Source organism: Notothenia coriiceps, unplaced genomic scaffold, assembly GCF_000735185.1.
Source record: "Notothenia coriiceps isolate Sejong01 unplaced genomic scaffold, NC01 NC01_scaffold00003311, whole genome shotgun sequence".
NCBI lineage: Eukaryota > Metazoa > Chordata > Actinopteri > Perciformes > Nototheniidae > Notothenia > Notothenia coriiceps.
In genome coordinates this window covers 117,128-144,816 of record NW_011336012.1, presented here as the reverse complement: position 1 = coordinate 144,816, position 27,689 = coordinate 117,128, and the positions used below count along the sequence as shown (strand labels likewise).

The 27,689-nt window shown below is 41.3% G+C and overlaps 1 protein-coding gene across 1 annotated transcript in view; it reads right to left on the bottom strand.

Moving 5' to 3' along the window:
* Positions 1-1,696: 1,696 nt before the first annotated feature.
* Positions 1,697-27,689, bottom strand: part of opa1 (OPA1 mitochondrial dynamin like GTPase) — a 32,096-nt gene continuing 6,103 nt past the window's right edge. Inside the window, exons 15-26 of the mRNA XM_010766388.1 lie at positions 27,061-27,125; positions 26,788-26,864; positions 25,603-25,768; positions 25,214-25,366; positions 24,373-24,481; positions 23,762-23,841; positions 23,375-23,515; positions 22,494-22,610; positions 22,281-22,374; positions 21,609-21,719; positions 4,355-4,428; positions 1,697-3,760 (exon numbers count right to left, since the gene is read on the bottom strand). Coding sequence (XP_010764690.1) covers positions 4,364-4,428; positions 21,609-21,719; positions 22,281-22,374; positions 22,494-22,610; positions 23,375-23,515; positions 23,762-23,841; positions 24,373-24,481; positions 25,214-25,366; positions 25,603-25,768; positions 26,788-26,864; positions 27,061-27,125 — 1,178 coding nt within the window. The 3' untranslated portion in view covers positions 1,697-3,760; positions 4,355-4,363. The remainder of the gene's footprint in view (positions 3,761-4,354; positions 4,429-21,608; positions 21,720-22,280; positions 22,375-22,493; positions 22,611-23,374; positions 23,516-23,761; positions 23,842-24,372; positions 24,482-25,213; positions 25,367-25,602; positions 25,769-26,787; positions 26,865-27,060; positions 27,126-27,689) is intronic.

Here is a 27,689-nt window from a genome sequence, read left to right as displayed (position 1 = left end):
ACTATGAGAGACAAAATGAGAAAAAAAAAATCCGGAAAATCACATTGTCTGATTTTTAAAGAATTTATTTGCAAATTATGGTGGAAAATAAGTATTTGGTCAATAACAAAAGTTCATCTCAATACTTTGTTATATACCCTTTGTTGGCAATGACAGAGGTCAAACGTTTTCTGTAAGACTTCACAAGGTTTTCACACACTGTTGCTGGTATTTTGGCCCATTCCTCCATGCAGATCTCCTCTAGAGCAGTGATGTTTTGGGGCTGTCGCTGGGCAACACGGACTTTCAACTCCCTCCAAAGATTTTCTATGGGGTTGAGATCTGGAGACTGGCTAGGCCACTCCAGGACCTTGAAATGCTTCTTACGAAGCCACTCCTTCGTTGCCCGGGCGGTGTGTTTGGGATCATTGTCATGCTGAAAGACCCAGCCACGTTTCATCTTCAATGCCCTTGCTTATGGAAGGAGTTTGTAACTCAAAATCTCACGATACATGGCCCCATTCATTCTTTCCTTTACACGGATCAGTCGTCCTGGTCCCTTTGCAGAACCAGAACCACACGGGGGGACCTAGTCAATGACCTGCAGAGAGCTGGGACCAAAGTAACAAAGGCTACCATCAGTAACACACTACGCCACCAGGGACTCAAATCCTGCAGTGCCAGACGTGTCCCCCTGCTTAAGCCAGTACATGTCCAGGACCGTCTGAAGTTTGCTAGAGAGCATTTAGATGATCCAGAAGAGGATTGGGAGAATGTCATATGGTCAGATGAAACCAAAATAGAACTTTTTGGTAAAAACTCAACTAGACGTGTTTGGAGGAGAAAGAATGCTGAGTTGCATCCAAAGAACACCATACCTACTGTGAAACATGGGGGTGGAAACATCATGCTTTGGGGCTGTTTTTCTGCAAAGGGACCAGGACGACTGATCCGTGTAAAGGAAAGAATGAATGGGGCCATGTATCGTGAGATTTTGAGTGACAACCTCCTTCCATCAGCAAGGGCATTGAAGATGAAACGTGGCTGGGTCTTTCAGCATGACAATGATCCCAAACACACCGCCCGGGCAACGAAGGAGTGGCTTCGTAAAAAGCATTTCAAGGTCCTGGAGTGGCCTAGCCAGTCTGCAGATCTCAACCCCATAGAAAATCTTTGGAGGGAGTTGAAAGTCTGTGTTGCCCAGCGACAGCCCCAAAGCATCACTGCTCTCGAGGAGATCTGCATGGAGGAATGGGCCAGAATACCAGCAACAGTGTGTGAAAACCTTGTGAAGACTTACAGAAAACGTTTGACCTCTGTCATTGCCAACAAAGGGTATATAACAAAGTATTGAGATGAACGTTTGTTATTGACCAAATACTTATTTTACACCATAATTTGCAAATAAAGTCTTTAAAAATCTGACGGTGATTTTCTGGATTTTTGTCTCTCATAGTTGAGGTATACCTAGGATGAAAATGACAGGCCTCTCATCTTTTTAAGTGGGAGAACTTGCACAATTGGTGGCTGACTAAATACTTTTTTGACCGACTGCATGAGTGGAGGAGCTAATAAATAAACATATAGGTTAAATTGTTTTGGTCATCTTCATGGGAACAATTTATTTGAGTGTTCTCTATGAGTAAAGGTGAATGGACAATGTTCAAATGGATTCACCACTGACAGGACAAGCTGACACGACATGAAAAAAGCTATGTATTTGATTTATTTCAACTTTATTTTCGCTTTTAAACACAAATTCAATAAATAAAGCACATCTGATGGGGTACACCATGCAAACATTACTTTCTACAACATAAAACATTGTTTTGAATCAACTCACTGTTTCTGTTACACAAGTTGCTCCCACGTGCTGTACATGATAGTAGCTCCATGACCCTCCATTAACTTTTCCTGTACAGAATGCATGGCCTATTATATAATATATATACCCATATACACATGAATGAGTGAATAGGGTTAACACAGTCACTCACCCTTCTTTCTATCAAACATCAGTTTTCAAGCTAGGAGGAGTGAGAGGATGCCAAGGTGAGGGAAGGAAAGAGTCAGGGTAGTTCAAATGATGGAGGAACATGGGAGATAAGGGGTTTCGGATGAAAGCAAGGAAGAAGCACAAGATTGTGAGAGGCGGAAAGACAAGAGGAATAAATGAGCTGACAAACAGTGTATGTGTTGGTCAGCTCATTTGTACATTTAACACATACACCTTAAGTTAAAAACTACCCAGCAGCATTTTGGATAATTTCCTGTCCAAACTTAGAGTATAGTTCCAGTTCATTTACAAACAGACAATGACAGGACAATTATTTCCCTTGGTTTTCAGGTGTTTGAGCTTATCCATGAAGCAGCAATGGGTATACAATCTTAATGACCATTCAGTCACAGTCAGGAGAGAATAAGTGGATAAATACAAGAGCACCTGTGCTGTGTGTCATGATCATAGGCATAACTGCGCTGAATATAAACCAAGGAAATCCAACTTGGTGAGATTGGAAACCATTGAGACGCCCAAACTTCCCCTAGTGTAACTGGAGCAACTAATCATGATAGAGCGGGAAAGACTGAAGCCCAGGTCCAATGTTCAGACGTTAAAACTGACAGATCATGCCATACAGTAGCTTCTGAAAGTCCAATTGAAAGTACCTCTAAACTGCTTCAGGGTGTATTTTTTTATTTGTTATAATGACAACTTTAACTGATGATGCAATGTGGCTTTCGAGTATTGATGTCTGCAACACCTCAGTTAACTAACTGGAAGCATCCACAATTAAATGGTTGATTACAGTTTAATATATAAAGAGTGTTTACTAATTCTTTTTTTGTGGAAGTTGTATTATGAGCTTAAAGTTGCAACATAGGAAGAATGTTAATGTACAACGATGGAAATGCAAACACCACACACACACTGAGACAAAGACAGAAATGAAAGGTGGCATGAAGGGAGGATGATGTGTATTTGGCAGACATATATACATAGTAATGTTGAATAAACGCTGTAAGTTCAAAATAATACGAAATATATTTATACATAATATTGTTTCCAACGCCTTCAAAGTTGGGAGTATCCTTTTTGTTGTTGTGGTGTTACAATGGAGAGTTTTGACGGGAGGGAAACTGAATATTTAACCAATAATGACTCAAGGTTATTATGTGTGCTAAACACTGTCTCATTTAGGGGGAGATGGAGCATAAATGTAGAGCATAGCTGCAGCTTGGAGGGATAAAGTAAGCGCTTGGGATCAGTGCAACTAAAAAAAAACGTATGTTAAATAGAGGCTAATTGTTGTGTACCAGGAAGCTATCATGTGCATCAATGGTGTTTGTTGGATAGATGAGTGAAGACAGACTCTTCTAATGAACACAGACACGTTCAGCTGAAGAAAACTGGGGAGATTAACATGTACACAATCCTCATTTATTGAAAATGAGAGGTCAGATGTCTGAAAACACTGTGCATGCTTCTCATTCTCCTCGTGATCTCACTGTGTTTGGGGCTCCTATGCAGAAGTCCCCCTTTTCACCCAGGACAGTTTGCAAGAGATCAAAAAAATCAAAGTGAAAGCTTGAAAACGGTTTCCTTTATAGTCCAGGTCCATCTTCCCATCAGCATCAAAGGGGGACAGCACGCCAAAGATGGGGAATTAAAATCAGGTGAGTGGTGCGGTCAGGCTCGGCGGGTGATGACGGTCATTTACAGGTTTAGTTTTTCTTTGTTGAGTGCATTTCTCTGCTGTGATCCAATTTACTTTGAATGGTTCTATTAGGGGAAAAAAAAGGAAAAAAATATCAGATGCACGTATAGTACACAGTCACTATATTACCATATTTAAGATCCCTTTACAACACTTTTAATACTTACTTTTATTTATTTATTTATTAAAGGTGGGGTAGGTAGGTTTGAGAAACCGGCTCGAGATACACTTTTTGTTATATTCCATAGAATGCTCTTAACATCCCGTTAGCAATGAATATCTGAAGTGCTTTGACAAAAAATTCATGAAAAAATGTCATCTGTGGAAGCCGTAGTACTGTAAAAAGCACGACCAATCATTTTAGCCGGCCCGGCTAAAGTAACTGGATGGCCTACCTGCCTGTCAGCCTTCCATCGTGCCCTCATTGGTCATGTGCGCGTCCGTGTGTGTTGGAGGAGGGGCTCTGTAAGGAAGTGGCAGATTTCTTCCGGTTGTGTATTTTCAAATTCTAGCGCACTCGAGCTGGTTTCTCCGAAATTACCTAAGTAACTTAACTGTTCAATTCATAATCCAATAACAATTTTATAGAAGTGTTTTTATTGTGCTGCACGACTGCTGATGTTTTTGGTCAATTTCCTTTACAGCACAAAGACAAATACCTGGTTCTCTTATTTCTCCTTGTGAAGAGCTTCGATGAAGGCTTCAAGTTTCTCCTGGATCTCACGGACTTTCTCTGCAGAAAAGCACATAGAGTATAATGGTTAGTCAAATAAATCAAAAATACAAAAGATTGTTACAATAGAAACAATGTCAATTCATTCATTCAATAATCCATATAATCAGTTTAAGTTCTTTTTCAAGAAAGATATTCTTTTATGAATGTGAACATTTGCTGCTTTTCTTTGTCTTCTAGGATCGCCATCTGTACAGAAAATTTATCAGCATTTACTATTGTAATTTAGAGATATTTAAGTCATCTTTTAAACAGGAAAGTCAAACAATCACTCAAATGTTAATGTCTTTTGGACTTCAGCTTGGCTCGTGGAAACGGCATGGGAAATTCATTTGTACTTTTACCTGTTAAAAATATTCTAAACAAACTGATGGATTAACAGGAAAAAAACTATATTTATATACGTCAACTATAAAATAATGATTGGTCCTTGAATGCTGAATGTCTTGGTTTCTGGACAATTTCTTAACATCACAAATTTCCAATTATTAATAATCTGAAAAAGAATTGGCAGATTCATGGTTCATTGTTACGATTGATATCTGCAGCTCAAACCATTTCCAAAAGCATCAACTAGTTTCATTCAAACAATGTCAACGTGTGTGTTTTTCTGTATATATTAGTCACTAAAACACAATATGTGTTAAATAAAGCAACAGGTGGACAGCAGGACATAAATCTGCTCTTCAAACAGAAAATATAAAACAATATTTCCTTCCCTCGGCTATTCTTCTGCAGGTAGAAATTCCATCACATTTCCCCCCAAAACAGCAGATGGTCCCTTGTGACAGCGACAGCCAAACCTCAAGGCGGACCACCGTCACACATCTGTTGATGAAGGCTTGTGTACCCTTTCCAAGTTAGCATAGACCACATCAAAGCCCCCCCCCCTCCTCATGGTATGTACCTTACGGGCACATTGCTAATGGACACAGGGAGATACCATAACAACAACATTTCACATGAAAGGGGGGGGGGAATCTACTGGAAAAACAATCATTCACTTCATTTCTTGACTTCCCTCCCATTGTCCGAAGACTGCAAAAGACGAGCAGTCCTTCCACCCAACATGTACTGTCACACGAGAAGAGCGAGCCTCTGAAGCAGTCTTAATCGCTGATTAAACAGTGGCTGGAGGAAGTCTGTGGGCCCACACAGAGAAAAGGCTCGCAGCTGCACCTCCAGGCCTGGCTGGCTCTTCCCCGTCACCCACCCTAATCTGTCTGGATCTCCCCCAAGCACAAACTCAAACAGCGAGTCTGAAAAACAAACTAGCACTTCTCTATCTTGATCAATCAGCCACACGAGATCCATAGGCGACCTATTGTTGGTTATTTTCCCAATGAAAACACAGCTTTAAATCGGACTGGCCCGTTTTCAGCGAGATAAATCATTGTGGTTTGGACCCCAGCGCTACAGTGTCCTAAGTGTCCATTTCAAGTCGGCACAAAGGTGATAACTGTGAGCGTGCTTTGGAGTGAAACTAAATATGGTACTCAGGGGCTTGTGTGCAGCCCCCTTTTGATGGAGCACGGCTGCTGATGTATCCTTTTCCTGATGGATGAAAAGCACACGGTTGTTGGGAGAGATGCAGGCACACCCCCACACACGTCCTGAAACACTAGCAGAGCTGGACACAGTCACACACACTCACAGGTAGGCAACAAAAAAAAAGCTTGGCCCTGAAAGACACGCAGACAGAAATGCCAATGTCTCAAAAAGCAGGTAGAGCTGTGGAGTCAAGCCCCCTCCACCTCTTTTCAACTTCCTACACACTCAGCGCTGGTAAAAAAAAAGAAGAAAATCCCCCACCTTTGATACTCTGTTAACACACTCAGGCAAAATGGCAGGGCGTCAGGTGGAGATTACAACACCTAATGGAGGCATTAAGGGGGCCTGTCGAGGGGCATGCTGACAAGTCACTGCAGCAGGTGTGGGGTTGAATGAAACATAACCCTGCAGTGTGCCATTCCAACACTCAGCCCACCGCAGGGCACGGCTCAAAGGGAGCTGACAGAGTTCAGTGTGGGCTGCGTGCCCTGACCACAGAACAACACAGCTCAATCCAAGCCAATCAGAGAAGGATTACCAACATCTGTCCGACCTGAACAGAAAGAGATGTGTGGTACGGGGGGGGAGTTTTGGTTGGTGTGGGGAAAGGAGGGTACTGACTGTCAGATCATCAAAACACGGGAAATCCCCTGTCTCAGGCTTCAAAGCTTCCGAGTGGGTTTAGATGTGGCTGATGATAAGGTGCTCTGTGTAGCCTCAGTGCTTCACATGCAGACCGCGGGTCAAACATTAAGGACCCTGCCAACTGTAGGGCAGAGACACCAAGCTCTGCTTAACCACCTGGGGCAGCAGCAGTTAGATCAGAGGGCTTTTGACAAGAAAGATACCGTTTTGATTACCAAGATTGACAGGGAAAGTTGGCTGGGAACCGGAAAATCAATCAATTCAGCAAACCATAGAACAAAACTGTGCTTGTGCTGGCAGCGCTTGTAAAGAAAGGTAAAAAATTACTTTATATGTTCTACAATCAAATGTCACTCATCTCACTCAGAAGGCGTTACACTGCACAATATATGACACCTCTTATTCAACTTCAGAAATTAGGTTGACTGGTACTGCATGAAAAAACATGTACATTTCCATTTTCTTTTTGGAAGGGAGAAGCCAACAGAAAGGCCAACAGACTGGAAATATAAAGGAATATAATTACATTTTGGAGTAAAGTGTAAAGTAAATATTGCAATAAGTATAATCAGTGTCAGAGATGGCTTCCAGTTTCATCCAAGCCAAAAACTTCTTCTGCCCCCTCCCATTGTTTGACAGAATATTAAGAAAAAGCGCAACCATTATTTCCTGATATACAATCAAGCTTGAGTTTAACCTGCCGCTGGCTACCTGTGCAGTCAGAGTTTCACCATGACCTTCTGAAGAGAAGACCTAAACCGAGATGAGAACAGAAGAACCTTCCCTTACAGCGGGATGCTTAATGACTCAGAAAGGAGCCCCTCAGCAGCTTCCAGGAGCCCAGGGGGCCACCAGTGAAAGTGAATGGTGTCTTTCAGAAAAGCCAATATTCTCTGGATAAAAACTGTGAGAAACAGATATTTATTTCCCCCACACCATCTGTTTGTCACCAAAAGACAGCAGCCAGAGGAAGAAAAGGCCACAACAAGGCTTTCTTTCCTCTGTCCTGTGGAAATGCAACAAAAAAAACAGTGGACAGAGTCACCATTGCCTGTTGCTCACTGCAGTGGGAGTAGCGATCTAAAACTCCATTTAGGCTCCTGTTTACCTAAGAGATGAGCCCCAAAACAGTCATTCAACCGCTCACCCCTTTATCTGGTCATGAATATTCCCATAATCCTCTGGCCTCTATCCCAGAGGCCCCTTCTTTAAGATGCTGGGTGCTTTTGGGTTGGCGAGGATGGAGGGACTCTTGCCCATTCAGAGAAAGAGTGGGGAGCTTTTCCCCCCAAATTCCCTCTTTCAGGGCCTTCTCTCGGCTGATCTCCACATGAAATGATATCTCATTCACTCTCACTCTGTCGAGTCTCCTAAGCTTGCTGCGGCCGAAGCGCTGGCAGAAGGAGGGCTGAGCCACAAAGCCTTTAATTGACCTGTAATTAGACTGTGAAACTGCGTGGCCCTGCTGGACAAGTAGCCAACACAGGAGAGGGGGAACAGAGAGAGAGGGAGAGGGCTGCAACGTACTGTGAGATAGAAGAAAACTAATCCTCTTACTTTGGGAGATAGCCACTCTCCTGTAGAGAAAGGGTAGCTGTTGTGAAAAAGTGGCAACAGAAAGATTTTAGCGGATGAAGTTTGGTCCCAAGGTTGAGGCAGTTCACAGCGTGGTCACCTGAGAGAGCGAGGCTGAAGGTTTGGTTCCAGTCCCAACCGGTCATCATTCATGAACAAACATTTTTTATATTGCATGACTACCAGGGTCACAGTGTAGGAGGGGACGCTGAACATTTTTTAAGGTTCTGCTGTTTCCCCTCTTTGAAAGCCAATCTCTTAATGTAACAAACAGAAAGGCCTTTTTCCTCAGCTTGCTGCTTGATTCGTCACTAAATCTGGATTGCAATGCTATAAAACTGGGCCATGGGAGACATGGACACAAGGAGAGAAGGGATGTCGACGGCCCAAACGCCATGTCAGTGACAAAGCAATGAATCAGCCCTCGCACTCACGGCTCTTATCTAGAAAACAGATGCCTGGGAGTGAGCAGCCCAACCTGGGGAGAGACATGCGTGGGTCTGAACAGGTCAAAGTCTGGGGTCAGCCACAGGGCAGGCTGAACAAAAAAACAGCAACACGCAGAGAAGAATCCTTTGAAAGAGCCAGGTGACGACTGCCGTTGTCGGTGTGTTATTGTTAAGCATTGCTTGTGGCTTTGAAGGGCCAGACGTCTCAGAAGATTTTAGTACTGGGGTAATAAAGCTAAGGATAGGGGTGACTTAATTTAGAAGGAGATTAACTGAGGAAATAGCTCTGACAGTAAGTGTAAATGATGATAAATGAAACTTATCATTCCAATATTGCCGCAAATACTTCCAATCAGAGGTTGCGACAGGATCGAAACATTTCCGTCAAAATCCAGTACTACCCGTCGGCCAACTCTGACAAGGGGGGAGAGAGAGGGCACGCTCGTGAACTGTCGACGGGGGTGGGGCGCACGCTCCTGAACTGTTAGCGCCGTGTTATGCATGCCCACTGCACTTCGCGGGAGCGCCCACTGCACTTCGCGGGAGCGCCCACAGCGTAAAAGCCAAAAGTCAGACATGTCAATGATTTGTACGACAAAGTTGGGTTTGGAAACTGTATCATTTCCTTTTTGGCGGGCATGGATAACACCGGAGCCTCGCTGCGGGGAAACTTTGGCGCTGTTCCGAGTTTGTTCTAATCTGTCAAAATGACGGACTACTTTCAGATTTTTTCGTCATTGTTAAAAAAAATCTGTCATAGACGGGAAATATTCGGTTAACACGACCTCTGCTTCCAATACCCATTCATAACATTGAACAGGTCTGGGATGGTAAGTCTCCTTATGACTCTAGGTGTAACTCACAGGAAGTCAGGGGGCTGAAGTTCTCCAAGACTCACCTTGAACAGTGAAATGGAGCCCTGTGCTGTGGCTAAGTGGCAATCAATCTGAAGTAGTCACATGGGCCTGGGGATGAGAGTCTGACAAGTGTGGTTTAAACTGAGATCCTGCCGTAATCTCTCAGAGAACACTTCCCTTTGCTGAATCTGCCACAGGTGTGTTGACCAAGTTAACTAATGCTGAACTCACAGCGAGTGAGAACACAAAACAAACACACTCGAGTTAGGAAGGGCATGCACACATCCAGTCGTGTTGATACCTGGTCCTAAATGAAAAGGATCCCTTTTTAATAACCTTCTCCCTTCTTGACACGGCACTGACCCCTAACTAGCCGATCAAACGAGACGACGGAGAGAGATAAGAGGGGGGGGCCCTCCTCTTCCCTCGGCTGCCCTCAGGTAAATACATGTTCCCAGCTGCTCTGGACCCCACACACACCGTCACAACCATATAATGCTGAAGAGACAGTAAAAGAACCTGGAATTCCTTGGAGCCTGTCCAGGCCCATAGGCTGGAGTCACTGGACTGCAGGTGTTTTACTCGTAAAGGCCACAAAGTAGTACTCATGCTTCAAAAATGGCCATCTTATAAAATCACATTACTACACGAGAGAATCAGATTCTCTTTTTCATTAACTTAGAGATCAGATATGGCAACATGAAGAACATGTAATAACCTACCTACATTAGGAGGAGAGACTAAAAGCAAAAACACAATTTTTAGAGCTGGGGTTTTTCTGACCTTGTTTGCTTGCAGTGGCTTCTGTATTCGCAACACACAAATATTAAACAACATTACCTCAGTATAAACCTTAGACAACTTTGCTTTGAGGGTCTACAGGAAACGCATTGTATGGTCTTTTCCACTCTAAATTCAAAGTGAAATGTGTCCTATATGAAGAACAAATTCAACTTGCAAAATGTTAAACAAATTAGACCCTTCTTAACTGTCGATGCTGCAAAGTCATGCCTCCATTGTATGATTCTATCCGACATTGAATACTGTTTTACAAACTGGTCGTTTGCTTGTGCCACAAACCGTAAACCCATAGAACAGCTGTACAAGAGAGCTATCAAGGTGTTTGACAGAAAGCCAAATTCATACCACCACTGTACCATCCTTGAAAAACACAATTTCTTGAGTTTTGACAATTTTAAGTCTTTTAAAAGTATGTGTTTTTTTTATAAATGTTTACATGGACTGGCCCCCCCTCCCTCTCTTAGGGGAATTCATCCTAAAAAAAAACACGGGACGCTGCACTAGGTCAGAAACCAGAGCAGACTGTGAAGTCCACCGTAGACGGACCACTTTTGGACAAAATGTCCTCTCCATTAAAGGCAGCTCATTCTGGAATAGCCTCCCAACTGAGATAAGGGATTGTCCCACTCTCAATAGTTTTAAAGGTCAACTCAAAGAATGGTTGAGAAACAAACAGACGTGCAATCACCGCTAAATGCACTTTAACACAGGGGTATCTCCTCTTGCACTTTATGTAGCACTTTTATCTCCTCTTGCACTTTATACGTCGTAGCTGCTATATTGTACTGCCATGTGGTGAATACTTGTGTATGCTGCTCTTGCTCTTTTTGCATATCATGTACTTATTTTTGCTATGTTTATAAATGTCATGCTCTTAAATGTTGTATGTGAGGGACTGCGGATGGAAATGAGCTCAAAGCTAAAAATCTGGCATATTCACACTTGACGCATTTTTTGTTTTAAGTGTTCATTAATGTGCATTGTCCCCGTCAAATAAACGATTAAATGAAATGAAAGAAATATCCTCAGCCACAGAACTGTTCAACAAACAATATTTTAAAATGCTATATGTTAATGAGACAACCATATATCAGGAAGAGGGTTAGACTTATACCCTAGGGCAGTATGGTCATGACAAAAAAATTCCAACCTATCGTTGCATTTTTTCCGCACCTATCACAGAAAGCAAGGTTTTCCTATTACCTCATCTTAACCGGCATCTGATGTCAGACCTTTGCATGTGTGTGAGTGTGTGAGTGACAGGTGGATGAGTGGGAACGGGTCCCCGGTGGCCACACTGGGCTGGAAACATGTGAACAGAAGCACACACCTCCTCCTCTTTTCTATTTTCCCACACTCGGCTTTTCTTTCTCTCTCTCCCTGAGGAGAGTGAAATATTGCTAACATTATTCTTTATAGTTTACTTCTTTATCACTCCCATTATTGCCTGTTGCTCGGTTGTCATCTAAAAACACAGACCTCTCTTCCCTTAGATTGTATCTAAAGAGATTCAGCTGAAGATGGATTTCAGTTGACTGCAAATAGTGCAACAACTGGTACGTTTTCTAAATGTTATCGACTTTAATGTTAGACATTTGCTGGAAGTTTGAAGGAGCAGAGACCCTGGTGAACAAACACAGTGTGTGTCAAACACAGTTTTATTAATGTCTTCTCACATTGAACTACGATACAAAGATACTTTAATAATTTACTTGGCCTACTGCATGGGTCGGCAATAGGCGGCCTGCCGAGTGCAAGTGAATGCAGCACAAGACGCGAGCCTTGTAACCCCATCCCCCGGCCCTGGCGCGAGCATGGAAATGTGATTGTCATTTGAACGGGAAGCATTCGGTCTACAATGACAGAGAAGAGACTGTCAAGTTCGGCTGTACTCAGCATTGATTCAAAACGCACTAAAGCTTTGGATCTTAATAAGCTTGTGAGCAGTGGCGGACTGGCCATCTGTAGAATCTGGAGAATCACAGAACGGCACCGCTTCCCCCCCCCCCCGAAGCATTCGAACGTGTCACATGTTTTAACAATCAATTACCTAAATAAGCCTTTGATTATATTCCGGCCCGCCATCTAGTGGCTCAGAAAAAAAATTGGCCCAATGCCAAACTTAATTGCCGACCCCTGGCCTACTGGATAGCTGTGTACAATGTGCGTATGCAACATCTTTTGCAAAGACATTTCCCTGTTCCTGACATGACAGGAAGGAAGGATGGATGTACAGGAGTGACGAAAGGAAGCGAGAGAGACGGGGGGGGAATACGGGGGAAGAGATGGATGATGGGAAAGTGGAAGGAGACAAAGGTCACAACTTTGTTAAAGGAGGGCAGGTTTCTTGGTTGAAGCCATGATGGAGTTAGGGAGAAGACAAGCAGGGATAACAGTTTTAGTTTTTTAACAGTTTAAATTTAAATTCACAATATGTAAAAAAGTATTAAGACAGGGGAGCTACAAGGGACACGTGGTGAAGAGTGAAGGGTCCCCTCTTTTTTCTTTGTCACACTCTTCTGCCACGTGCTTTACATCAGTCAGGCTTCTTGCGAGTTGAGAGAGGGTCAAAGTAAAAAAACAAGAGATTTTCAGAAATGTGAGGCAAGATGCAACAGTGTAGAGGACGTGTGAAAACAGAAACAAGCCGACAGCTGGAGCAAAACAGGGTCAAAAGCCAGAATTTGAGGCTAAACGGTTAATTGGTAAAAATGTAATGCGGTTTTTAAATGAAAACACGACCTGGAAGATCAAATTAGAACTTAATGGAAACTGAAAGCGCAGTACCAAAACAAGGCCAGCCAGAAATATAAAGAAGCCTACTGTAGTGAACCAGATACAATTACAAAAAACGTCTTTCATACCGTTTAACCTTGCTCTTTTTACTTATCTAGTAGTTGACGCAGTGCAACGCTGTCATGAGATGTTGAGGAAAATATCCAAAGACATTTACAGATGTTGGGTGAGGGGTGAGAACTTCGGAAGTCACTTTCACAGAACATTAACAGGATAAGATGAGATCAAACGCAGCTTCAACTGCACTAGTGTTATGACAACTGTGGATCTACTGCCTGTGTGCTTGATGCTCCCGGGGAGAAAAGGATCAATTGGCAGCAACTCTGCAGCCTGATCTTCCTCCTCCGTGAGAAAAAACAAACCAATATTGTATCACCACTAAGGCTCCTTAGTTTACAGACTGACGCTGTTTGCTAACTTGTGTCTATTTAAGGCAGAGACAGAGAAAGGGATTAAGTGTTACAGAAAAAGCAAGAAAGGTAAGAAGACAAATAAATCAGAATGAGAGATAGAGGCAAGTATATGCATTAGAGGGAGTGATGTGGAGAGTAGTAACAACAGACTAAAGTGTAGATGGACAAACAAAACAACTAGAGGAAGTATTTCAAATTCAATAAAAGGTCAAAAGTAAGAGATCACGCAAAGGGCAAAACTCCCAATGTGCCAAACAGTCTGCCCAGAATCTCCCTGCAGAACCCACCCCCTCAGTCCAGGGTGCAGACCAGCTGACTCGGGGAGAGTCAACGATGATAACCATTTTTTTCAGTTGTGGCTTTTAATCCATAACAGGGTAGGGCTGCTCGATTATGGCAAAAATTATAATCTCGATTATTTGGGTCAATAATTGTAATTGCGATTATTAAATGCGATTATTCATTGACTTTGAAAACATCCATTTATTGGAGAACATTTTTTTGAACAGTATGTTTTTAACAGTTGATTACCTTGAACTTTAACAATAATTCAACTGAAAAACCAAAGAAAAAAAAAAAAAAATAAAAAAAGTAATAATAATAATAAATAATCGTTGCAAGCCATAATCGTAATCGCGATTAATTGAGCAGCCCTATAACAGGGTGGCATTTTGATCCCTGAAAAGGAGATTTTCCCCAAAAAGCATAGCTCAAAGTGACTTGAAGGATTGTGTTTTAGTGTGGATGGTGAAATGCATGATTTCAAACATACTGTGGTGTGTGTGTGTGTGTGTGTGTGTGTGTGTGTGTGTGTGTGTGTGTGTGTGTGTGTGTGTGTGTGTTTCAAGCTACAAACACACACACATCCAACTAAAAAAGTAAATGCAAATTTCAGTAATGTCTATGAAACTAATTGGCTGATTAAAAGTACAATGGTATTAAATAGCTGATCAGATCTGAGAGTCCCTGGATTTGGCGAATAATATTAATAATTTGCATATTGTGATCCTGCAGACACATGCGCACACAACACCTTAGGAGGATACGTCATCCGTTACAGAGGAGCACTTCTCATTGAGCGCTCACTAATCACTGTGGAAGAAGCTGCTCAGAGCAGGAGGAGGGGGGGGGGAGATGAAAGGGAGAGAAGTGAGCGTGAGGCTGAGAGGGCATTCCGGCGAGCAAGCCCAGACAACCAGAGCTTTATAGATTTCTGCTTCCACACAAGTGAAAGGAACAGGAGAAAGTGACTGCATGTGCAAACACGCAAACACTTCACACATTATCACTGTTGTTGAGACCACCTTCTGTTGACGACTAATTCCTAAACACTAAAAACAAAAAGCTACAAATCCTTCCTTTTGACAATCTCTGATAAATCAGGGTCAATACATTTGATGAACTTATTCTCTGAGTGGTGACCAGGTCTTCATTTAAATTGTGGTCTTCAAGAAACCAGCAAAGGGTGAAGCTAAAGGATTGGATTGTAAAAGGCTTTAATTCAGGCATACTGGGGGAAATGTACTTTCCAGGATGTTTCAATAGTTAAAAAAATAAACACTTACTCAGTCACCACTATCCACAAACCTCTGTCTGAATAAACTGTCATACCCATCTTAAAGGGGACACAAATGTTCATGCTTCTCGTTCTGTTCAATTTGCAAGAGTTTCTAGCGCTATAAAAAAAGAACTAGTGCAAGGGTACTGTGACATCTGTGCAAAAATCTAAACTGCCATGGTATATTTAATATATAACCCTTAGAAAAATGAAGAAACAATACCAAATAGGCTAAATGTCTCACTTCTTTGAAAAAAACGTTCCCAATACAACAAAACCACATTCAAGTACAAGCATACGTAGAGACACACCCCATATATCATGTATTTACTCTGTCAATGCCTCAGAAAACCTCTTTCCCATGACTAAACAACTGACCTCAACTTCACAACAAGGAAAAAAGAACTGATGTAAGAATGTGTCAATAAGAGCCACAGTGAACTGTACACACACTCTTCTTCAAGTTGACAACACGGATATAAAAAGCCACCATGAGGGGAGTGACAGCCGGGAACCACTTCTTATCCTTCATGGGCGGCAAATAATGTGACGGGAAGAGGTGGAGTGGAGGAAAGAAAGTATTACTGCAATTTCAACAGCACATTTTCCAAAACGAGATCACTGAGAAATAGGGCCAGAATTAAATAATAAGGGGAAACTCAAAAGTAATACTGAGAATACCAAATTGGTTTGAATACCATAAGCCTTATGTCCTAATACCAGCTCATTTGTAAGGGGATCTATATGTTATAAATGACAAATGTCCCATATGACATAACCAAAACTGTGCAGTCATGATTTATTTTGAGTGTAAGGTGTCTGGAAACTCACATTATCAAAGATGAAATCCAACACTTCATAACATAGTAGTAATTCTGGACACACTGTGAACAAATCAGACATCAGAATACTTTTTCCAGTACAACACACACAAAACTATTTCTATGAGTGGCGATAGCGCAGCCAGGAGACATCCCAGTGGACTCCTTTGCTTGAACATTAGGACTGGGCTTTGCTCCAGAGACGGCACTGTGCCATACAGCTGGTCTGGCACACGCTGACACACACACACACACACACACACACACACACACACACACACACACACACACACACACACACACACACACACACACACACACACACACACACACACAGTACTACTCATTAACAGTGCTTTCACGCTCTCACCACCGAGGCACACACCTGACCTGTGTTTGTAACCTGAGCAATGCTGAGCCTGCCTGCGAGTCGGGGCAAACACAGCTTAACAACCCACTGCCCCTGGGAGCACATTTCTGCCTTTGTTAAGTGTGTTTATCCTTTCTCCCAGCTCCTATCTGCACCTCTTTCCCTCATCTCTTCCCTCCTTTTCCTTTAGTAGAGGTTGTGAGGTGAAGGTGGGGTATTAACTCTGGTTCTCATTGTTTTTTTGGCTTCTTCTATCAGAGAAACAGGGTCAGTCGGACAGAATTTGACAGCGAAAAAGTGAAAGAGAGATCCTGAGAGATGGAGAGGTGGGAGAGAAAGCTGGCTGGATCAAGTAGCCTGTGGTATAAGCTGGCTGACCTGTGGGGTCAGGCCACAGTTTGGGCCTCAGGCAATCTGACCCGCTGCCTTTTAACAGGATGAAGAATGAGGGTGGAACAGGAGCTCTGAGGAATGATGATGATTTCAGAATGCATCCATCGAGTAAGGTTGCTTCATAGACGGACACAAATTCCTTTAGCCTGAAAAACATTGCACGGCTGGAAACAGGTGTGTGGCTCCTATCATCAGAATCAGAAACAGGTTTATTGCCAGGTAGGTTCGCACATACTAGGAATTTGACTTGATGTCATGGTGAATACATAAAATATAAAAAACAAGAAATCTAATATGAAACACAAAATCTTTTACACCGTAATAAAATACAGTTAAATAGCAATAAAATAAAAATAAAGCAGTAATTTACATGGAAATAGAATGCTAGTCAAGTGCCCTAAACACCCAATTTGAATAACTACATTAAAACCTATATTTTCAACAGGTTGTTGCTGAAGTCAGTAAGATACTTTTAACTGAAAACCCACAGGTTTATTAGGAATAAACGTTATGGATACTTTTTTAAAGGCTGATGAGATACATATTTCTGTTTTTTTAAAAGAAGATAATTCCCTGTTTATGTACCCTTAACAGTAAGATGAGCTAAGATCTTTTGAGCAAAGATGGATGATTTAATATTGCATAGCTCCAATCTTAACAAATCTGATCACTATCGCTGACATGAAAAAAACAAAAATCGAATATTGACGTTTTTATTTTTTTTACAGTAAATGTAATCAAAAATGTTTTGCAATTGTATTGCTTTTCTCTATCTAATTGATCAGCCCCCATATTTATCGTGCATCCCTAGGTTGGATGCTTGCCGACATACTTAATATGTTTTTAGCAAAACACTGACTGGGTGATGCATTCTTCCTATAAACTATCAATTACAAATAATACGTAATGCACACAGAATCGATGCTTAGTATCCCTCCAGATTTCTTTAATCAGAGTCGTTAAAGCTAAAAACGTGCGTGTCGATGCATAATAACAAATTGAGGATTAAACCTGAAGTCTTTTAAAGACATGTTAAGAGTACCACAAGTGAAACTTCTTATGAACTTGTTAGTTCACAAGACTTTTGGCCCTCAGAAGCTCGCTCACTTTGTGCTTTGAGGCGTGTCACTGAGTCAGCCCATCAGCCATGCAGTTCAGTCTAGACTGACGGACCCTCACACCCACGCCCACACACACGGGTCCAGGCTGCATTACACAGAAAGGTCTGCTCAAAGTGTCCGACTGCTAATGACCCAGATCCTACACTCACCCACTAACTCGACTAGACAGATTGACAAAGTTAAAACTCTTGACACGTATATTTCTTGGTAAAATGAATAGAAAAATGTGCCATAACCACAAGATTAGGGCTTACTGATGCAGGAAAGCTTAGGGGCATATAAGCAGGGAACATGTTACAAAAAAATAAGGTGTTGACATTTTTCGGGGTAATTTCATGCAGTTGCTGAAGAGTAAACAGTAGAGACAGAGAGGAAATGAGGGGAGAGAGACAGATGGAAAAACATGCAACAAATGTCCCCAGCCAAGGCGATCCAGGAAGGTTGTGGTTCATGAAGCGCATTAAACCCCAAGAGCACCAGGGCACCAAAATGGTTAGGTTATTTTTACATATTTTCTTAAGCTCTTATTTCACTTCCTTGCAGTTTTACATCTCGCCACCATTGTACAAAATAGGAAGATTTCTATACGGCCATGACATGAGTGCTTTGGTTTGTACCTTCATCTCTAGGCTGCCTGTATTGATGCAGAACCTAAAAGGGTCTTTCTGCAGCATGAACAATGGAATTGGTCAAATATTATAACATAATAATAATAATTTACAAGGCAAAATTGCATTAAACCAGCTTTATATGAACTATTGCATCATACTTTAAAACCTAAAGTGTGTGGACTGGACAGATAGGTGTGTGTGTGTGTGTGTGTGTGTGTGTGTGTGTGTGTGTGTGTGTGTGTGTGTGTGTGTGTGTGTCTACTTGATTACACAATACGGTTTGTATCCTGTTCATACATGATCAGGAAACACTTTGTTTTTACTGGTAGTAATGTAGGGTAAAGTCAATGAAGGTGTGTGTGTGTTTTCTCAAGGCGATGGCTGAATCTTGGTCAACCAAACCAAACACAGATTGACCAACCATTGAAAGTTTAACGTCATTCATTTGTGGGCTTTTATAACATTAGTCTCCTATCAGTAGTAAGGAATATAGAGAAAGGAAACAAAAGGAATTGTGTGCACGTGTTAAGGTTTAGATAAACGTAGAGCACTCTTAAAGGGTTAATGTTTGATGGGTGTTACTGGGGCCTCAAACCATTCAATTAGACTCTTTATATTGAAGCCAAGAATATCTGACAGCAGGAAACAACACAATGAGGTTTCTAATGCCAGAGGGCAGAACACCTTGAACTGATGCCTGCCACTACATTCACCAAATCACAAATATGACTTGATATACTAGTCATAAGGTCAGGAAGAGGCAAACACTTTAATTTATACACTTTTCAAGCACTTAATATTCCACTTAAAGTTAGATTCAACATCAAAATCAAGTGACATGTGCTGATTGAGAATATCTAATGAAAAGTCTTAAAATTACAAAGATTTGGTTTAAGGAAACATTCATAGATAAGTCATTCTTGACTGGAGTTTTCAAAAAAAAAAGTAAATGACAGAAGACTATTGTAGCCAAGTCCAATAAAGGAAGATCTGAGTTTCTTTTTTCTAGAATCAAGTGTTATTTTTGTTTAAAAATAACAGCACAGATCTGCACCTTTATTTCAAGGCACTTACAATCCATCACATAAGAATAATTAAAACAAAGAAAATTGTGTTGGTGGCAAATGATCAAACAATGGTAAAACATCTGTGCTGTTTTACTGAAAGATCCCTGTTGAGATTGGCCGACTTGTTAATGCTAATGTATGTGTAGCTAAAGAAAAAAAAAAAACATTCATAAATCAAATGTTAAGACATTTTAATGATATTTAGCTCACACAAATCATTTAATCTTTCATTTTAACCATTTGTTAGTGTAAGTGACAGAATAGTGTCATGTGCAACATTCCAGTAGGTGTTTGTTAATAATGCTTGCCATGCCTTTGTGGTGACAGGAACTATTATTATGCAGGTGTGTTGGTCATACAGAAAGTTCATGCAAGGCTGCAAGCCTTGCATGAACTTGCATGCTCCTTTGTAAATACAGAGTTTGCTAAGAAAGCAAAAGTGTTTCTGAAATAGACCAAACGGGAGATGACTCAACCCTCATCGTACTGTAACACAAGCCCTTAGCAAGCAGACAGTTAAAAATTAGCAGAGGGCCTAACCCCAGGAAGTGTTCTTCGAAACTATCAACGGTGCAGAAATAGTTAATTCACACAGTATAATTGTACGAACACTACATTCATTACATAACTAAATAAATTGTATCAATGTAAATGAGACACATTTCTGTACATTTACTGATTCTTAAAAAAAAAAAAAATCACATTTAGAAGATTAAACATCCGCTCCAACAGCATCTCCACAGAGAGTTTAAGGCTTGAATCATGCAGCAACAGGGAAAGATAAGGCAAGAAATGTGCATGTGTAGCACTCCCAACCACTGCTGTCAGGGTGTGCAAAACAGCAGTGGGCCTCAATCAACCCCCTGTGGATAAATCAAGATGTACAGATCGATAGAAACACCAGCCAATGTGTACAGGTCTGTTTGTGGACTGGTTCAGTACAAGACATGACTAATACTCAACAACTCGAGGGGTAGCCACTGATGCCAAAAGAAAAGAGAAAAAGCTTCTCCATCCGTCTCTGGTTAACACTAACGCCAGAGTGGAGGTCTGACTCACAACAAATGAACATGCATGCATGTGCAGTATTGTGTGCCTGGGTCTGGTCCATGACATTTGAAAACACGAGTATTTTCCAAACTATGATTCACTTTCTTCTAACAACTTTCTAAGAAGAAAACACCCAAATTCATGTTGCCAAAACAACAAAAAGCCAGCAGGCACTTTTTTGAAAAATGAGTGTCAGTCATTGAAATTGTTGGGTATTTCATTTTTTTGAAATTCTGAGATTTTTATCCTGCAAAATCAAAAAAGTGTAATTATAATATATCCATGCTGAAAAATGATAGTCAACATGTGTATGTGTTTCATAAAGAAAGGATGGACACACAGAGACAGGGAGCGAGTCTAGGCTTGTCTTCTAGGCATGCGGGCACTTGTGCTGTTTTTAATCAGCAGGGCTGTGTTAACAGAGCGGCCGGTGGCTCACCCTGACAGGCAGACAGCCGGCACACTGCTGCTACCGTTCAGACTGACACACTCCCACTCACTCACACACAAACCCCAAAATATTAAGTGAGATCATACAGTATATTTCCGTGTAAAAAGGATTTCATCAGCATATAGGGATAAACATGTCGGGGGTTATGCCTAAATATAGCAGGGAAATTAAAACGATTAACAAAGTTTAACACGGTTACACCGCTCCTTCGCCTCATGAGACCAGATCCAACCGGTGTGCACAACCCTGTTTACAAAGCAACCGCATTAATGCTTTTTATAATAACAAAGTGTCTGAGAGAACAGCAACAGTAACCTTAGAAATAAGCTTAAAGGTAAATTGTCTGTTGACATTAAAGGTATTTTAACTCGCCTGCCCTGAATCAGTTTGCTGGACAAGGCATCTCCTTTAGCACTACTGCCACCTACTGACCACTTTAGGATTTTCTATAACGAAACCGTTTACTAAACAAACCACTAGTTGAGGTAGTCAAGCATTTCAGATGCACTGGGGTCTACTAGTGTGGGAAATTCAAATCACTGTTATGATCCCTTCAATGACCAAGATAAATAACTTAGTGATAAATGGCCTCCTTACTCAAGTGCACGCTTTTGTTATTTTTTTACTTATTAATAATGGTATGTGTCTTACTGAGATCCTCGGCCAGCTGGACTCTGCGGCCGGTGATGAGGTGGGTCTTCTTCTCCTGGTCTTCCCCAAAGTCCTCCAGAACCTCCTTCACATTTTTCTCCAATCGGCGCACTGAGAAGAAGAATGGAGGAACAGACACACACAAAGCATAACAATCAATATTTAATCAATGAGCATCAACAATGCATCAGATTTTTGGATTTATTGTTCAATTATACAATCAAAACATTTTACGATCATTACAATGGTTGTGAGCTGAATTGGTGTTTTTTCATTATTAAATGGCTACGGTGAATCGTTAATGCCCTTGGGTTAATTAAATAACAAAGCTCTGGCCAGCTATAAGACCACATTTCAATCAGTTTTAACTATATGGTTTTGTCTGGCTGCTTGTGGTGATCGTCCAGGAAACTTAAAAGAATTCCTCCTAAATGACTGAAAATGATATTGATGCAACAATGTACTCATTTAGAAAAAGGAAAACCATGAGTATGCAGTAAAAACCACAGCAATGACCTGACAGTATTTTGGAACAGCTCAAAATAACTACTGGTAGCCAAAACCAACTACGTAAAGACTACATCATTTATCCAAACTAAATAGGATTTCCCAAATAATACATATTTCCCCCTTTAAACGATAGATATCATAAGTTCTATTGCCAACCCTTACCCTCAGTGTTGGTGAGCTGCTGTCGGAGAGTGTTGCCTGTGATGACCAGCATTCTCTGGATCCTCCAGAACAGAACCACATCATTGCACTCCAACTGGGGGAGAAAAACATACAGGCACAGGGCTCAGCTTCTTCACACATTGACATTAAATATATCTGAGGGTAAGTAGAAGAGAAAAAGTCAACTAAGGATAACTCAAACCCTTTCCTTACCTCAGAGTCAACAAAGTGTCTCTGGTAGTAGTAGAAGCCTCTCTTGCAGAGGTTACAGTGAGACAGCGCCTTCTGCAGGAAGTGTCGGCGATACAGCTGATGCCACGTGTCTTTGATCTGAACAGGTAAGAAGATCAGTAACTCAACAGTTGATGGATGATAAGCATCATTAAAAAAGGGGCACAAACACTGTATTCATGCTACAGCTACAAATATATCCACTTGTGTGGCAAATAGCCAAGACAAAGTCGCATCCAAACCCCAATTAACTGAGAAATAACAAGAAGCATTGGAATTATTGTGTTAACAAGTATAACATTAACATATAGAGTGCCACAGTGACGCGTCCTAATACCTGGAAGTAAGTTAGCATTTTACCACTTCCGGTTCCTTCGACAAAAACCAATGCAATTTCTCCATAGCATTTTGGANAGGTCTGTGGTGGACTCAAATTGAAGAGACAGATCACGTTTTGTTCAGCGGGATAATATCCACATGTCTACCCTACTTTTATCATTTCGAATCATAAATCTATTGATTCGATTTATGATTTGCTGAACAAAACGTGATCCGTCTCTTCAATTCGAGTCCACCACAGACCTTATTTCAATCTATTTTCCAAAATCCTATGGAGAAAATGCATTGGTTTTTGTCGAAGGAACCGGAAGGAGTTTACTTCCGGGTTNAATGCAATTTCTCCATAGCATTTTGGATCCGTCTCTTCAATTTGAGTCCACCACAGACCTTATTTCGATCTATTTTCCAAAATCCTATGGAGAAAATGCATTGGTTTTTGTCGAAGGAACCGGAAGGAGTTTACTTCCGGGTTTTAGGACGCGTCACTGTGGCACTCTAATCGCCCACTGTCTAAAGAATCTCACCAGCACAGGGTCGACTTCCACAGATCGTGCCTCCAGGTTCTTCCTCACTGTGGTGACCTCGTCGTTGGCTAAGTACGCTGTGTGTTCATCGTGGAGCTTCAGCAGGCGCTCCAGCTCGTTTTTTGTTTCATTACGAACGTGCTGCGAGGTTAAACGAAAAGGAAGTGAGCGCCGTCCTTGAGATGGTGAATGGGTTTTAAGATATTGATGATTATTTCCTGTCCTGTGTGTAATTAGGGATAGCTCAACGAAAAGGATTACTTGATTTAAACTACCTGTTTTATAACTGGTATTATAAACGTTTTACATATGCCTCACAATCTTTCTAAAGGCCTTGTGGTAAAAATGTAACAACCTGGAATTTGGGGAGACCCCTCGGACTCTGACCTGATCTGGAGTGCGACTCGTCCAGTTCATCCATCTCTGCGTCCAGCCTGGACCAACCATATCTCTGATAACTGAATCAGCTACAAGAAGAAATGTGAAGAAAAGAGAAAGAAAAGGAGAAAAGACATATTAGAAGAGATTGCTATGTTTGTTATGCGTAAGCTACCTACATTACCTTCTATCCACATTATTTCAAACAAACATGAGATCGTATGTGAAGATGTCACATAAGTATGACCACGTCTCACAAGCTGTTCTCTTGTAATATGTGTGTCTGTGACTTGTTAACAGTTTACTACAATGTGCCACAGCAAGCGTAATAATTCATTCTGTAATTGACATGGATCTGACATGACTATATTTGAACGCTAACCTTGTATTCTAATGGAGAGGAAATATTTACATAGGGCCAGCCAGGTGGAGAAGACGCTGAACGTGGCTGCTACTTCAACAATTCTACTCACTGATGTGAAACTGTGTTATACTTAGTCAACTGATCTTCAAAACAACATAAGGCAATAGAACAGGCAGGTGTATAAGTTGTTTAAGACAATGAAGGGAGTCTAATGTTGGCTAGGTGACACTGTATGAAGCCATCATGGCCAACATACTGTCTTTGAGGCGTGAATGCAGGGTTTCCTCCATGAACATGATGGCTGCATCCCACTGGGGCTTGTCTGTGATGGAGCGGTCTTCCAGGGCATTGTGCTGGATCACCCTCTGATGCACACACATACAAAGGAGAACATAAAAAACACATGTTCAGCTTCAAAGCAATTGCTAGTTCATATTAAGTGTGTTTTGTTTCATGGTGTTTTAGTCAAATGTCCTAATATGTTTTTTATCGTATTAAGTCAATCCCCTCCTGCTTTTTCTCAGTTTAGTTGACTACAAGTCTGGTGATTTAAGAATCACCTTAGTCAAAGACACCATCACTCTTTTGGTGGTTTAAGTAATACAACAATTGTGGATATTTTAGTCTTGTTGATTCATCAGATTATTTTGAACATTCAATAAATGGCGTCTAGCCCAAATGTCAGCTCATTTCCAGAGCCTAAGTCTTGCTGTTGATTTTGTTAACTTGAATTAAAGTAGGTAAGTCACTCCGAGTACTGCTAACATAAAGATGTGCTGCATTGCATTTTTTTTTATAATAATCCATCATATTTAGTCTCATCTTTTTTGTCCATGACAGTAAAAAGTTTTTAGTTGTTTTAAATACATTTCAGAATTTGAAGAATATATATTGTTTTGTAGACAAACACATGTAGTAAGATCATTCATAAATACAAATTAACACTGGTATTTTGCCCTGTACCAGAAGTTCAAATAATTGGCATTGATGGGTCGTCTTTGCTTGATCCATTTCTGCATTTTATTGACGGTGAAATGTCTGCTTTAGGAGATGTTAAATCGACCTGTGTGCTCCGAGTGGATTTACGGTGTGTTTACCAGGCTGTCCATGGCCCTCTCATTCCACTTGTGCCTCTTGATGCTCTCGTCCTTCACAGCCTCCTTCAGCTTGTCAAAAATGTCGTCTTGGTCTTTGCCTTTGTATTCAGCCATAAAGCGGGCAAACTCCTCCTGCAGGGTCTCCCAGGCAACCTAACGGGAGGCCAAGTATAGAGGGGAAAGAGGAGGCTCATATTACCACAAGGCCAGTGCCTGATTGAATATTTCTTACATTTCTGTTCTCTGTAGCTAGTAGATGGACCCAATATATATATTAAGGAACAACAAGTACAGGCAATGCTTATTCTAAGAATGTGATAATCAGTCAAATGGCAAATGATTTAGAAATAACCTTTTGAATACCATAATGATCAGGTGTAAGCCGTTACCTCCAGTGCTTTGTATGGAAGCTGCTTGTCGGTCCACTGCTTGAGCTTGATGTCAACGGTGGTGTTAAAGGTACCCGAATCCATCGTTTGGGCTGCAGGCAGGTAGATGTTCTCAATCACATGAGTGGAGACACGTTCCCACATCTTCTTCTGCAAGATGGCCTCCCTGGAAGAGAACATGTCAAATAAGGGCACATTTCGACTTGGAGAAGGAAGATATCTCTTCATTGGTACCTCGAGCTTTTGTTGACTCCCATACCGTAGAATCATGATTATTTTCAGATTTATATTTGAGACATATCTAGCAAGCAAGTTTGTTTGTAACAAAGTTTATTCCAGGTGTCCAGTCCAGTAGAGTGACCCGGTCGGGTAAGAACAATGAGTGAAGGATTGTTCTTATGAGCTGCTATCACTTGTGAAGTCAGTGCTGCTGCAATTACACTTGACTGTAGATTCCACTACAGCTCCAGTGTGACCCTGTTAGCAGCTAACAGCCTCCACACTCTCGCTCTTTCTCTCCAGGGGAGCGTGACAATGGAACAAAACCCTAACCAAAGTCCTCCTGAGAGCAGACCATGGCTGTGCCTCTCTCATTTATCATAAACGACACTCATATTTCATTAGGCGCCCCTTTTGTTCCGGCTAGCACTCCTCACTGTCAATAAGCGTTATCTCCAATAGTGCTGGCTGGCTGCTGGCTGGTTAACAGGGCCACCCCGGTTCCCCTCCATAGGCCATTCATCAGAGTATTGATCTGGCAAACTGATGGCACACACACTGGGGATGGTCCCAACACCATGCATACATCTCATTTAGCAAGGTTTTCCTCATCGGGGGTGAGGTATAACTATATATTCATGCAAAGATAAATGACCCCAGAGATAAAGACCCGCAGTTTGCTCTAGAAATAGCTCTGCACTCGTGTCTGGTTGAGTCCTGGGGCAGTGCAAATGCATGATCTTATAGACTTTCAGCAAAGGCCAGGTTTAACACCATTCAGTCCTAAATAGGGTGCATCTAATTAAGATAAATATCCTATACAGAGTAGATAAAACATTAATAGTGAGAGTGCTAAAATGGTTATATACAAATAGAACGTTTGTTTTAATAAATACTTGTGCCTGTATTTGAAATGATAATGAGCACACAAAATGAACATTAGATATTAGCTTGTCATTGACTTACCAGTGTTGTGGGGTCACTTGACTCAAACTAATGACTTCATCCAAAATTTCATTTTTGGCCTTTTCGAATAGTTCATTCTGCAAAAGAACAGAAAGGAATTGTTACGGTCAAATCTTGAAAAGCTTGAACAGCGTGCAACAGTTTTAATATATTGTTTTGTTTTATATCTTTAGATTTTTCAAAACAAGGCCACAATACCAATCATTTGGCTTTTGTTGAGCCTCTAGTTCGGAGCATTATAAATGTGAGGTGTGGTTGCTGTGTGTCTCTCACCCTGTCCAGCTCTCTCAGGCGAGGGTAGTTGTTCTTCCACTCTGTCTCCAGGTTGAAGCGAGATGCTGGGATTGGAAGAGACAGTGAATTTGATGAAACAAACCTTTCTCAGAATGGACAAACTTTTCATATTTACAAAATGTAAATGATAATTGAACATAAATAGTTTCATCATAAAGCTAACCTGGCCACTCAAAACTCTACCTTAAAATATCTGATTTGTTATTTAAATGTCTGGAGGATCATTTCTATCCTGCACATTTCTATTGTTCACATCTGATGTTCAGCTTCATCAAAAATGAATTCTCTATATTCAAGAGGCAATGTCCATACAGGGACAGGGCCTGTTTTGTTTGATCCAAGTATGATATAAAGGCAGCTTTCAGACTGCAAATGGTGCCTATCCTTTAAAAGAAGTGGGTGAGGACTTTGCACACTCGCTGTCTTAACTGGTCCCTCGTGAGGAGAGGGGATGGGTTTAATCACACACTCTATCAACAAACAGTCAAGTCAAGTGTAAGTTCACTTTTTATGCATGCACACAGACAAACATACACCAGGACCACTGTCCCTCTCCACAGCTCCCTATGCACAATGGGGATTAGGCTAATTGCCGGTTTGAGGGGCCA